Genomic DNA, 13709 nt, shown 5'->3' on the forward strand with positions numbered 1-13709 from the left:
CCAGATATTGCAAGTCCGCCTTCTGATTGGGTCCTTAATTGTCCCACTGGGCAACATGCCAAAACCATTAGGGAACCCACACAAAGCTCAAATAGCACATGACACGACCCAGAAATATCACTGGAAGGATTTCAAATAAGTGTATTGGGGCACAGGGTACCATATCATAGTTGGTAAGGATCTGGAAACACTGGAAAGGGATGTCGTAAATTTAGAAAGAAATACTAACCACAACTTTTGAGCATCCTGATCTTTCCTTCACCTTTGGGACCCAAGTCTGCCCACTCACTGATCACAGGCATTTCCCCTCATCCCCTCACTCCTGGCTGGGCATGTTTGAGGCTAGGATAGCAGCTCCACCCACACTCTATCCCCATGTCTAGGGCTTCCTTCCCCTCCTTCCATTTTCAAAGGACTTTCTGGTTATTTTTTAAAGCTACAGTTTGATGGGTTTTTAATTTTTAATTGTCTGCTTTAACTGATTTTAGTCCACACTGTGCTTTATTTGTTTTACTGTTTTTAATTTTATAATACTCTTATTGTTTTACTGTTATGAGCCGCACCGAGCAGTATTGCACTGGAGAGAAGGATATCAATATCTCAAATAAACAAATAAGATTTCCAGGTGAATCCACAGCCCAGAGGCACCTGCCAATGGTATGAGCACCTCTTGACATTGCTAGTCAAGGCCAATCTGAATGGTCTCCTCTGCTGCACAAAGCCAGAACACAGAAAGGAAAGCTCTTGGCCCCAAGGGGAAAAGCCTGTCCTTTACCCCAGACACTTCAGGCCACACTCCAATGGGGTGTATCTTTACTTCCTTCCATACATGTGAATGGATACCTGAGTTCAGTGCCAGCCCATGACACTTTGTTGCTTTATGGAATTCCTCCTTCCCCTTCCCCTTCCCCTTTCCCTTCTTCTTCTATTACAATCACAAACACATATCCCAATTCCTTCCTTGTTTCAGATCTCCCTTCTCTGTCAGGAAGAGGAGAAGAAATGCTGTGTGGTACCATTTCACTTTCCTTCCCTCTGCATGCCATCTGTGGTGAGTGAGTTAGTATACCATCCCCAAAAAGTGGCCCACAATACTGATAAGGCTGGTCTTGCCTGGGTGAAGCTCTCCCTAGAAGCCCACCGACTTGGACTGATTTTCCCTCAGTTCTCTGCTTGCAAGTCCTTCAACATTCTATTCTCCAAGCCACAAACGACATTTGACCATTGTAGCTGGGGATGACTAGAGTTGTAGTTCAACAACATCTGGGAACCTAAAGTTGGAAACCCCTACTATAGAACAATGTTGTACCAGCTTGCCAGTGGCCAATGTCCCCAGTCGTGTGCGAAGCAGGAAACCCAGCACCACACAGATCTTCTCACCAGAAATCTCATTTACACTGTCATGTTTGATAAGGTAGAAACAGTAGGAATCCTTCCTGATAAATAGGAGAGGGCTCCCACTATTTCTTACCATCTCCACATCCCAGTGCTACTGACAGAAGACTTGTTTCTCTCCTAAGAACTCTGCCTGTGTGCCAGAAAAGGATCTAAGGGAATTGAGATTGGTGATGATAACAAATAATAGCTGGCTACTGAGTTAAGCCTAAGTTTGTAGATCCCCAGTTTTGTACAAAAGAAATGAGTGAATCTAGCTTTCCATCTAGCAAGTCCATCTAGCTTTCTATTAGCTACAGGTAAAACATTAAGTAAAACATCCAAGTGGCAAGCTGCACAATGCTATGGCAGCTGCACATGGGGCATAGCCTCTTCCATCCTCAAAGGGCTAGTAGACCTTTGAGGATGAGAGGGTAGAAGCAGCATTATGACTGCAGCCAGTACCAAGCAGCAATGAACCAACTGCTTACACTACTCAAATACTCTTCCCAACCCCTCTGTAGGGAACAACCAACATGGGAAGGTGTGGAATCACCTCCTAAATTGTTTGTAGATAAACTGTAACAAGGAGGAGAGCAAGTCCATACATGCTCCTCTTCCTACTCACCACCACTTCCATAATCCCAGCGCTCCTCCCAGATATCTGCATGCGCAGAGGCTACGTGCATGGCGGTATCACATGCTGGGGCAACTGGGAGATGCCCCAATGATGTGCAAAGATATCCATGAGGAGTGCCATGATTATGGAAGTGGCGACGAGTGGAAGGAGGAGCAGGTATGGACCTGCTCTTCTCCTTGTTAAATGGGCTGTGGAAGCCCTCGTTTTTAAAGGGATTGTGCTTGCAATTCAGACGCCAAATCGCATTTCGGCACATGCCTAATTAATTGTGCCAGTTCAAATGCTTACAAAGGCATCTTTCTAAAGCAGGAAGAAGAGCTGTTTGTCAACAAAAACTACACAGAACAGTGCATGGATAACAATTTTTAATCCATTAGGAAATCTATACTATTCCGATAGAGAATGGGCTTAACAGGGATGCCTGAATTAGGGTTTCCGTAGGCTGTTCAGATGCATAACACTGACAAGAACGTTTAATGCAGACATTGAAATACAAAGCTCGAGTTTATAATTTTAAATTGCAGTTCTGGAAGTCTTTATTTTTTTTTTTTTTAATAACAAAAGCAAATAAATTCTTCAGCTACAAAGAGAAAATATCTCCATTTTCTTAAAAGAACCAAACATCCCCTTCAAGATACAACCTGAAACACAAAGCAATGATTCTTACAAGCTAATTTTATATTTATGACAAACTTTATATCCCATCTTTTTTTGCAAAGTAGACACAGGGCAACTTACTACACAGCTGAACTGAATATTCAGGTGCATTTTTAATACAAATAGGTTATGCTGTCTGACTATAGCAGCAGCTTAGTTACATGTTGTATGATAATCTATAAAAGCCACTCGTCTCCTCTAGGTTAGGTGTTTGTAACACAATGGTCTCCTCAACAACAGCAGCAAAACCCACCAATGTTATTTTAAGAGCTTTCCTGAGAAGTCATCTGCAAAAGTTTCCAATTCACCCTAGACAACTAGCTCTTTACGAAGCTAGTGTAGTTATCCACTAGTCCCAGTGGGAAACAATTCCTTCCAGATGACGATCTTTCCAGTCTCTGTTCTGGAAAGCTTCCCTGTGACAGAGGCACACAGGGGGGCAGTCAGGCTGGTAAAACATTTTTGTGGGCTGCTGCATTTCTAGTACTTTTTGGCAAAGAGGGAAAAGAAAATCATTTTCAAATGTAATTTTAAAAAAAAAAACTTTGCAAGAATTACTAAGTGTACAACTGGACAATGTACTTTTTATCCCTGCATGATTTTTCATTTTATTTCAAGGATAAATTAAATGAGTATCCTATTCCAAGGCATGGCAAGACCAAAACCTTCATTAAGCCCAGTATCAACTGCACTGCAAACATGTTAAATCCACAAAGCCTCCCTTTTTATACCCAGTTGAGAGGGTGGCATGAACATCTGTTTTCACTTCAAGACATTAATTTTCAATTATTGAAGAGAAACAAAATAAATCCTGACAAATTACTAGTAACTGTGGAATCTTTTGTCTATTAGTTTAGAATAGTAATTTTAAAACTGCACAATTAACATTCCCAAATGAGAGACTGTTCTGCCGGATCCTTGTTATTTAAGGCAATTTGGTAATGAATTATGTTCTTTCTGCTGCCCTGATTATATACAAGTGTGGTTTTTTTTGGGGGGGGGGACACACAGCGTTCTCTGCTACCAATGTGCTGTCTTGCAACAATTATTTGTCACCACCAACAAAAAGAGACATCTTGGATCAGAGTGTTGATTAATTTGTGAAAACTCTAGCAACCACTTGTTCTTTGTCATCATTTCTACTCCCTCCCACCACCACCCGCCACACAAACTTTTTAGTTATTAGTTATACACCACAGGAAACAGGTAAATGACCCTTAACAGCATTTTGTACACAAATGCATGGCTCTAGCCAATAAGACATTAAGCTACCCAACCCCCTCCCATTTCCAGAGTTCCTAAGGGAAACTTCCCTGGACTCTCTCATAGGAAAATAAGACAATGGAAGCTAAAAATGTGGCATTCCTTACCTAGCCTATTCCTGCAAAATATGCTGGAGTCAGAAAATCATCAGCTTCTCCACCAATGTCACATCCCAAAACAAAGCATAGTGGCTAGAAAATAATCAGGAATTTAATCGGGGGGGGGAGCCCCAAGGCGAGTCCCACCATTTCAATTACTGCATTCACAAGGCGGCACTGAAATTTCTGAATGAGATGTAAAATTTTAAGGGGAGGATAGTGGAAGCCTCAAGGATAATCATACATGGCAAAAAAATTAATTTGCAAAACATACTATTGCAGTTACTGTCAAGATTCTTGGCTTTCAATTGGGGAGGGAAGTGGAGGGGGGGCAGAAGAGAAAATTATATCTTTAAAATAAGTATGAAAGACATTGTTACTTCCACAGTCAACTCTGTAACTGAGCTCTGACATTGTATAATTGACTTTGCAAGCAGCACAACAGCAATATAACAAAGAAAATGTCAGTGTTTCTACAGCGCTAATCTATACCGCTAGGAGGGCCTCCTGCTGTCAGGCAGAGCTGACAATACAATAGCTTTCAAAGGGATATTACCATCACGCTTTCATTCTTGACATCAATCAAGACAAAAAGAAATCCTTTTCACAAGACATTAAAAATCAAACCTCTGTATGAGCGGATAGGTAAAACAGCATTCTTTTAAAGGAGATCATTCATAGCAATCAACTAATTGGAGCTGAGCAAAAGGATTTTTTTTTTAATTTACTTTGCATATAATGAAGTAAGAAGCCACCCAGGTTGGTTGGTTAGTAGGGGGGAGGGGGGAGGGTTGGTATGTGCACTCGTTTGTTTTTGACTGACACAAATGAGGCAGGTAGGATGTGAATCAAAAGTTTCTATCAGCATATTTTGCTATGTGAGAGCAAAAATATCTGACAGCAATTCTGCAACTTCAAGCACAATAACAAATCTAAGCTTAATTAGTGCATCCTTTCCCCCCACCTACTGCAAAACAGTCTGATTACTGACTAGTATATTTATACACAAAATAACATCGCAATCTGACAGCAATTTGCAGAACTGTCAAATTCACCCACCAATGTGCATCTCAGGTTTGAAGCCTGGTGGCTAATGCAGTTGCACACAATCCTCCTAAACTGCATGCATGGAATTATTTTTTTAAAAAAAATACAGGTAACATTGAGCTCAGCAAGACTAATTGACCCCCGGATTTAAGTAAATGATCACCTAAAATAGTCTGGGATATAAAGTCAGCCAAAGGCATTGGGTACAATTTGCCAGAAAAGCATTCTCCCTACTTAAAACTGGTTACAGAATACAAACATTTAACAAATATGAGAAGTGCCATTCATTTGAAAGAGCATGGGGGCCTCCTACCATTCTATGGCTGCAGGGACCTAGAGTCAGTTTCAGCTGATGTTAATTACACCCTCCTTCAAGGTGATTAAACTCCAAATCTTGATTTAATAGGCAAATTGCCAATATCATAGTCAAGTTGTCACCTCTGCTTAACATCCAGTTTCTTTTAAAAAGCTGACTACATTTAAAAATATTTTAGAAATATAAATTTTAGCCATATTGCAGATCAAAAATGGGTTGTGACTGTAGGTTGCCTAATTATTATGTTAGAAAATTGACTAGGAAGTGCAAGGTATCCTACAACCCTTTATATAAAATTAAATAAAATGGAAGGTATTCTTTATCAACCAACCTTAATACATACTTCTTTTAAATTTATACTATCAATGGATAGTTAACGTAAATCAATGGATTTAATTATAAAGGCTTAAACCCTTTCTCAAGGAATTAATTCCAGCGCTACCAGTCTAAATGATTGGATACTGATATAATAATTACTACATGGTTTTCATTAGACTGAATATACTGGAAGAAAACAGGTTCCTAGTCATGAAATTTTACTTAATCCCCCAAATTGTGTTATACATTAAGTCACTGCACACTATTTAAATGAATAAGAGCAGTCGTCAGCACCTTTAACTTTCTAACCAAGCAAATCCTTGGCCTTTCATGAAAATACAATCTTCATTTTCACCCACAGATGCATTCTTAATACTTCACACATTCTTAATTATTTAGCTGTTAAACTTCTAACATAGGAGGCACTCTTCTGAAGGGGGTAGAAAACTGCTAAATATAGATGACAAAAATTTCATCTAAAAAAGGAGATTCTTCAGACACACTTGCATCCAAGTCTGCCAAAATGACAGTTATTATTTACTACAGCAAAACTGACCCATACAAACATTTTGAGGAGGAAAAAGAGGTGGTGTGCATTTATCTGAAGAGATCTGAGTAATTTAAACCTATTTTTGTCAGTCTTGAGTTGGAAAACCTGTGACCTTACAAGTGCTTTATTTATTACTCAATTATTTCCATGGAAACATGGACTGTAGAAGCCTACTAGATTGCCACCTCCCAAGATCTCAAAATGCATAAGACGTTTTGTTTTATTTTTAAAATATATCAAGCCAATTGACTGTGTAACCTGAACAAAGGCATCTTCTATCAATTTGATGTGCAAAAATGTAAGAACAGATGTAGCAATCAGCATCCTCACTAAATTACTCATGAGTTTTTCCACTGAAATTTAGGGGACAAGTCAGTCATGACTAACCTGACCCATTAATTTCAACAGTTTTATTCACAAGTCATTTAGTCTGGATGTAAGCCACTACTTCCACCATGGATCATACCCGAAGTCACAAAATTAGTCACTTGACACCAGCACGTGTGACTGATAGTTTGCCTTCCAATAATTCATTCAGCTAGACTCATTCATTTTTAGTTGGTCTGGAATTCAGTCAACATTGAAGGGTGCAATCCTATGCATGCTTGTCCCAATGAAACCAAAGGGTGTTACTTCCAACCAAAATCCCATGTTTAGGATTACATTGAAAGCTCCGTCACCCGCTTCAGTTACAAATATACTTCCAAGGAAGTCAATATTATGGAATACAAGATCTAGATACCAGAGGATGAGAAGTGACCAACAGAGGATGAGAAGTGTTATTCAAATCATGATTGAGATAAAGAGATAAAATTGTAACACAACAAAATAACATGTTTGAAATAGACAGAGATTGAGCATCATCCCCAAAACTAGCACAAGTGCTAGAGAATAAGGCAACTTTTTGCCACCCTATAATTTCCTGGGAATTTAACAGGATTACTTGCAAACTGAAGAAGTATTTTTGAAACTTCAAGAACCCATCCTTCAAATGCATAGCCTCGTTCTAGGAAAGAAAAAAAATCATGACCTTCCAAGACCTGCAAGTTTGCCTCCTCAAAGAACTCTGGCTTTCAAACAATATTTTCAGAACATTCACCAGAAGCTGTTGCAGTTCATTTCATCCCCCACCCCAACCCCACACACACACCTCTAGGGGTTATTATATTTCTCGTATCAATTATTACCAGAGCTTCTTTTGAAAGAGTCTGTCCTGGATTGTGGAGGTCCATAATACCATACTGTTAAACTGAGAAACAGCTGAGAGGGTAAAATATACTATCAATCCGTAAGAGACACCCTCAAACTTGTTTCATGTGAAGGTCTTGCTTTTATGATACCTTAAACACACATTTTATAGCAAGAGTCTTCACTCTGCAGGAGGAAATAGAAAGAACTGTTTCCCTGTCATAAATCTTTTAGAAAATCAAGTTAGTTCTCCTTGTTTCTAAATGAGTGACATCTACAATTATTAATCATTCAAATTGTTCTATTAAATGTTAGCATGAAATCTGTACTCCTGGGGGGCAAAGAATCTAAATAAAACTGTTAGGATCCACACTAATGGAAGTTGCTGGGAAGTTTATAAAAAGCAGTTCTGCCTACCAGTATATGAACAGTTATGCAGTGCCTTGACTCCCCCCCCCCCGCCCCCCGCCTGCTTCATTTTGGAGACCACCTTCTCATTTCAAAGAAGATTTGAAAGATTCATGGTCAAATCTCTCTTATTTGGGAAACTGTTTTGTAGTGAATGATGCGTGAGCACGAGGGGAGATCTTTCACAACAGGTTTTGATAGTTTGTTCCACATTAAAAACAGATTGAAATATCCAAAAGAGAATCTGTTTGTTTCAGCACTTTTCAGTTCTCCAGATCAATTGATTTGCTGTGTTCTTCAGAAGCTTAGAACAGTGTGTACACCACTTTGGAAGGAACAGGCCAAGGAGTGCTCATTTAAAGTTTTCCATCTCTCTAAGGTGGGCACATATTCTCAGTAGATAAAAGCCATTCATTTTCACACCTCAGGATCCACATCACCAACAGGCAACTAGGTAGATTAGAACATATTAAATGTTCGATTAAAATGTTATTCTTTTCGGCTGCACCTCAAGAACATCTTCCCTTATAGTTGGTTTAATGCTATAGTGGTATAATGCTATATAGTGGCATAGAGTGGCAGGTGATGGAGAGAACTCAAGCAGGAAAGGGGCTGCTGTGAACAGTCTCAACTATCAGTTTTTGTGGATATTGCTGGCCTCCAGCACACCATCTGGACTAGCACCAATCAGAATAAGAATTTGCTCGATCCACATGTCAAACGGGAATCTCAGGTGCTCAAAAAAAAACAAACACAAAACCTGTCTGGCCACTCCCTTAGAGCTGTCACAGAAGCATAGGCTGCTAAGACTAGGACAGCAAACTAATTTTAAGGCGACATGTATCCTCCCAATGCAAAAGCATAAAGTAGAAGTGAATAACACATTGTCTGGATTGTAACAATGAGCAGCCACCTTGAGCATTCCTTGGAATAGTAACGCAGGTCAACAGAATTAAATCATCATCATCTTGAAATTAAATAGTTATACAATAGGTCTGAAATCATGTTCCTTGCATCGTAGCTATGTCTGATGTGTTACTTGATCCAGGAAGCAGCAGAGTACGACAACCCACCAGGCTTCCCATTTGGCCTATTCAGACTACTTTTTAAGTAACTTCAGGAGAGAGAAGGAGAAATATGAAGTCAGGGCTGGACACCAAACACAGCGCTCAAACAAGGGGCCCTTCAAAAACATCGTCTCCGTTATTTTGAAGAAGTAATTCAAAAGGAACAGTAGAGTAATTCAAGACACACACACCCTACCATATTACGGCTTCACTGATACAAGGATCAACTTTCCTACATCAACAATCAAAATATTTACAAACAAGCGATTCACACACACACACACACACACACACACAGAGGTTCTTGTGTGCCAATAACAAGTTCCCACATTACATATACATACATGTGCCCTCTCTCTCTCTCTCTCTCTCTCTCACACACACACACACACACACTTCAGTTTGCTTTTCCACATCCACTCACTTCTGTTACTCCAACTGCAATGAATCCATCCTCCTTTCTTCCAGCCTTCCGATTGCACGACCACATTCAGCAATCGGGGCAGCAAGGAAGTGGCACAGTCCAGCAGCCATTACAGAAAGAAAAGCCGCAAATCCTGCACTCCTAAGTGCAAGGTTACCTCCTTTCTCAAAACAAAGGAGGTACGGAGAGGCCCAGACACCTCTGCTTGCACAAGAGCTAGAGAGATTGCTTTGGTCTGCAACAGAACATGGAAAAATACATTTCTTTTGTGGGGTGCTTTAATTGTAACAAGTGGCCAGAGAGAGAGAGAGAGAGAGAGATTCAGCTCTCACTCCGACAAGGGCATGCAAGTGCTTAAAATGGATGATGAGGAAACAGTGCATGTACCTTTACCACCACATGGAGTACACTGGTGGTCTCTCCTCCCAGCAAACACACATCCCTAAGCAGGAAGACTGTGGGGACCCCCCCACCACCCTTCTTTGGTTGTAGCAGAACCTCCTTTCTTTAAGTCTGACAAGTCAAAAAGCATTTATTTAAGAAAAGTTTGAGAGCAGTTCTTGCTATGGAAGGAAAAGGGTGGAAAACAAAAGCCTCTGACAACAAGGCCACAGGAGGACCAAAACGTCAACAGAGAGGCCCACTGCAAAATCTCCATTTACCTGCTCACTGCTATGAACTAAATGCAACAACAGCGGTGAAAGAGCAGCGATTTTGCTCTCCTGTCCACATAAAAATCATCTGGCATTAGCTGCCAACAGAATGTCACAAGGCTGTCCTGGGGGGGTAATGAAGCAGGCCTGCATTGCCTTGGTCTGTGGCTTATTAGATGGCCGCTTTTGTTGAGAGAGAACAGGACGCAGCTTTTGTTGGGGAGGAGGGAAGAGCAGGATTGTTTGCAAATTCCATTGAGGAGAGACAATTTAGAGGTGTGGGTTTTGGAAGGCGTATTGCTTAACTTTCCATGGCCGGCAAAGGGGAGGACAGGGAGCTGGTTTTCGAGGAAGGCCTTTGCTCGCCTTGGAATCTGTGGAACTGGTCAAGGTGGGATGAGACCCATTCAGGGTGAAAAGTCAACCTTCTAGTCATAGGATTGCAACCTGAAGGAGGATTGCAGAAAGAGAAGAGTAATCCACAAGCTACACTGCTTTGGAACAATTTCACTCAAGTCTCATTAATTGCCAGTCACCCACTCCTGAATCACAGGCTAACTCTCGAGTCTGACTGAAAGCTAGCTCTGGAGTAAGCAACTCATGGAATCATACCCAAAAGTTACTGTGCGGTTAGTGTTAATTAGCTCTTGCTGAGATTCCTCTGAAGGATGTTCGGTCCACTTCTGTGTACCTGGGTTTGAGGGTACTCCTCGAGACATTGTGAGAAGCAGACTTAACAAGACTTTGGTCTCCCTTTTAAGATCCACTACAATCTGCAAATTGATTCCTCAGTTCACAATGCAGCTACTAAGACTGACTCTGGAGATACTCCCATGGGTATCTCTGAAAATACCCCAGGTTAAGAGGCCCTTCTAAAGGGCACACTTATTTTGGAGAAAGCAGACAGGCAACATCAGGAGGCATTTTTGATAACTTTTTATGTTTTGGGGATACACACCCAAAAGAGCTTCCCACAAGCCATTAAACAGGCCTTTTAAACCTGGATGAGATCTGTGGGGTACTCTGGAAAAAAGATTTTATGCAGGTAACAGCCCAGTTGCAAATCCCATGGACAGGGGTGTGGGGGCGGGGACAAACAGCCCCAAGGAAGAGACCAAGATCCCTTCCAATACTGTAAGGCCCCATAAAGCTGAGGGCCCTCACATCTCGGTTCATACAGCAATTTGGAGGTGCAGAAGGGCCCCAAGAACAGCTTTTGCTCCAGATTACCTCCCTGCAGGCCTGCCCATGAAAGTATGTGAGGCTAGTAGCAAGAAACGGGCACAAAGCTCACAGAAGCGCCTAAGACTACTGTTCAGTTCATAAAAGGGGCCTCAAGAGAGTAAAGACTCTATGTCTTACACCCTTTACCATACTGTAACTGTAACAATACACACAACTGAAACAGATACAGCGTGGTGTAGTGGTTAGAGTGCTGGACTAGGACTGAGGAGACCCGGGTTCAAATCCCCATTCAGCCATGAAACTAGCTGGGTGACTCTGGGCCAGTCACTCCTCTCTCAGCCTAGCCTACTTCACAGGGTTGTTGTGAAAGAGAAACTGAAGTATGTAGTGCACCGCTCTGGGCTCCTTGGAGGAAGAGCGGGATATAAAATGTAAAAAAAATAAAATTAAAATAATAATAACAATAATGATAACAATAATATTCTTCCCCAGTTTCCCTGCCTCAGTGTCCCTACCCTGTGTAAAATAGGAGATTGTGAACTGCTCATGTACCTTCCAAAGCACCAAGCACATTAACAGTGCTACACAAATATTATATCTACCGTCAGATTCCTCTGGAGTAAGCAAGTTGTGGAGCAGGCAAGTCTGTGACACACCTTTCTGAAAAGGGATTTGTGTATGAGAGGCCTACAAAAATCTATGAGACTATTCTGGACACACACACGGAGGCTTGCAATTCCCCAAAGGGATGGGGGGGGGGATTGCAGCCGTGAGAAATCTATAAAAGTATCACAAAAGAGCAAGGGTGCTTTACCACCCCTAGAGGTCCAAAACCCAAGAAGCGTTGGGACTGCATGCAACTCAACTAGGACAACCAGATCCAGGGGCAAGGGCTCCCTTGCTTTCTGGTGCAGCCTAGAAAAAGTCGTCCCAACAGCAGAGCACAACCGAGCAAGCCTGCTGGAGCCAGGCATCGAGAGCTTCTGGTGCCCCAACCGCCAGGTCTGAGCTAGGGAAGGAGATGGGGGTGGGGTGGGGTGGGGTGGGGAGGCTTTGCAAAATCGCAATCCCCGCCAAAGTTGGCCCCAACCCCTGATTGGTCACGCGGCAGAGGCTGACGGGCGCTTCTGCAGCTGCTTCCCCGAGCCGGGCGGCGGCAGCAGCAAGCTCGCTCCAGCGCAAGGCAGGACCAGCTCGAGACGAGACGCAGAGAGGGATGGAGCCCGGGCAGGCGCTCCGAGCGCAGGTCCGGCTTACCTTTCACCGAGCGCGGCTTGGCTTGCTTCCTTCTGGACATTTCCACCTCTAGGTTTCCCTTTCTTTTCTTTTCTGGGTCGCCCTTTCCTCCTCTCCCCCTTGGCTCCTTCCTCCTCTCCCCTCCTCTTCCTCGTCTCTTCCCTCCTCCTCCTCTTCTTCCTTTTCCTCTCTTCTTGGCCCCCCTCCTCCTATTCTGCCACTTGAAACTTTGCTGGCGGCTCTAAAGAGGCGAAGCGGCGGCGGCGGCAACAGCAGCCGGATCGATTATTTGATTTCTCACTTCTTTGCCTGTTGCAATGCGGCAACTTCCCCAAGTCCTTTGGAAACAGCCACTTTGGGCACCCGGAGACCTCACCCCTGCCTCTGCCAACCTACCCGCCTCCAATCAGTTGCAATTAACACACACAACCTGCTGCAAACCGACACACACAATCTAAAGCCCCTCTCCAAGCGCCTGGTTTGCTTTCCGTGGGTCCCCACCCCCCCTTCTCCTTTGTGTGTGCTCTCATTTAAAGTTTTCCCCGGGTTTGGCGTTTTGTTTTTCGGGCTGCGGGTTTCGCCCCCTCAAGCGCCGTTCAGACTTTTTCAACAACCACGCACCTACAAACGAGCGATGCGGTTTGGGGCTGCGAAAGAGAGGGGAAGAAAACGCGTACGCGCACACACCCTGGAGGGTCGCTTTTTCTTAAAAAAAAAACAAACAAACAAACAAAACACCAAAAAGGGGGGGCCGAGCAAAACCTACTTGCAGCCCCTCACAAGGCCACCCCCCGGATCTAACTGCATTCCCCTCCTCCCTTTCCTTTCCAAATCCGTCGCCGGGTCTCCTTGCAAGGAGGGTCCCTTTCTCCACAGAGGGACCAACAATATTTGGAGAGGATGCTCTTAAAAAAAAACCAAAAAAAATCAAGGCGTGTGGGGCAGCCCTCTCCTAGTTCCTCTCTCCTTCCCCCCCACCCCAGATTGCCCCCCCCTCCTGCCTGCCTCCTCCTCCTCCTCCTCCTCTCGGCTCTCTCGGCTTTTTGTTTTGTTTTGTTTTTCGGTGGGGCTCTTTACAAGCGGAACGTGGCTCGCGAGCTGCCTCCTCTCCCTCGCCGTGCAGCAGCCGGTCCGGGCTGGTGTCCTCCTCCTCCTCCTCCTCCACTGCCTCCACCTCCCGCACAAACGCACTTCTGAAAACAAGGTAAATGTTTCTTTGCATGGACGCCGGGCTCGCTAGCTGCCTCCATGTGTTAATCGCGGCGAGGTGGCCCTGCTCTGTCTG

The 13709-nt window shown here is 43.2% G+C and overlaps 1 protein-coding gene across 4 annotated transcripts in view; it reads right to left on the minus strand.

Moving 5' to 3' along the window:
• ZNF423 (zinc finger protein 423) overlaps positions 1 to 13401 on the minus strand; it is a 311610-nt gene extending 298209 nt beyond the window's left edge. For all 4 annotated transcript variants that reach the window (XM_053271249.1, XM_053271248.1, XM_053271247.1 and 1 more), the window contains exon 1: positions 12446 to 13401. In XM_053271249.1, coding sequence (XP_053127224.1) covers positions 12446 to 12485 — 40 coding nt within the window. In that variant the 5' untranslated portion in view covers positions 12486 to 13401. The remainder of the gene's footprint in view (positions 1 to 12445) is intronic.
• Between the last annotated feature and the right edge of the window lie 308 nt (positions 13402 to 13709).

Source organism: Hemicordylus capensis, chromosome 9 (assembly GCF_027244095.1).
Source record: "Hemicordylus capensis ecotype Gifberg chromosome 9, rHemCap1.1.pri, whole genome shotgun sequence".
In the NCBI taxonomy this organism is placed as follows: domain Eukaryota; kingdom Metazoa; phylum Chordata; class Lepidosauria; order Squamata; family Cordylidae; genus Hemicordylus; species Hemicordylus capensis.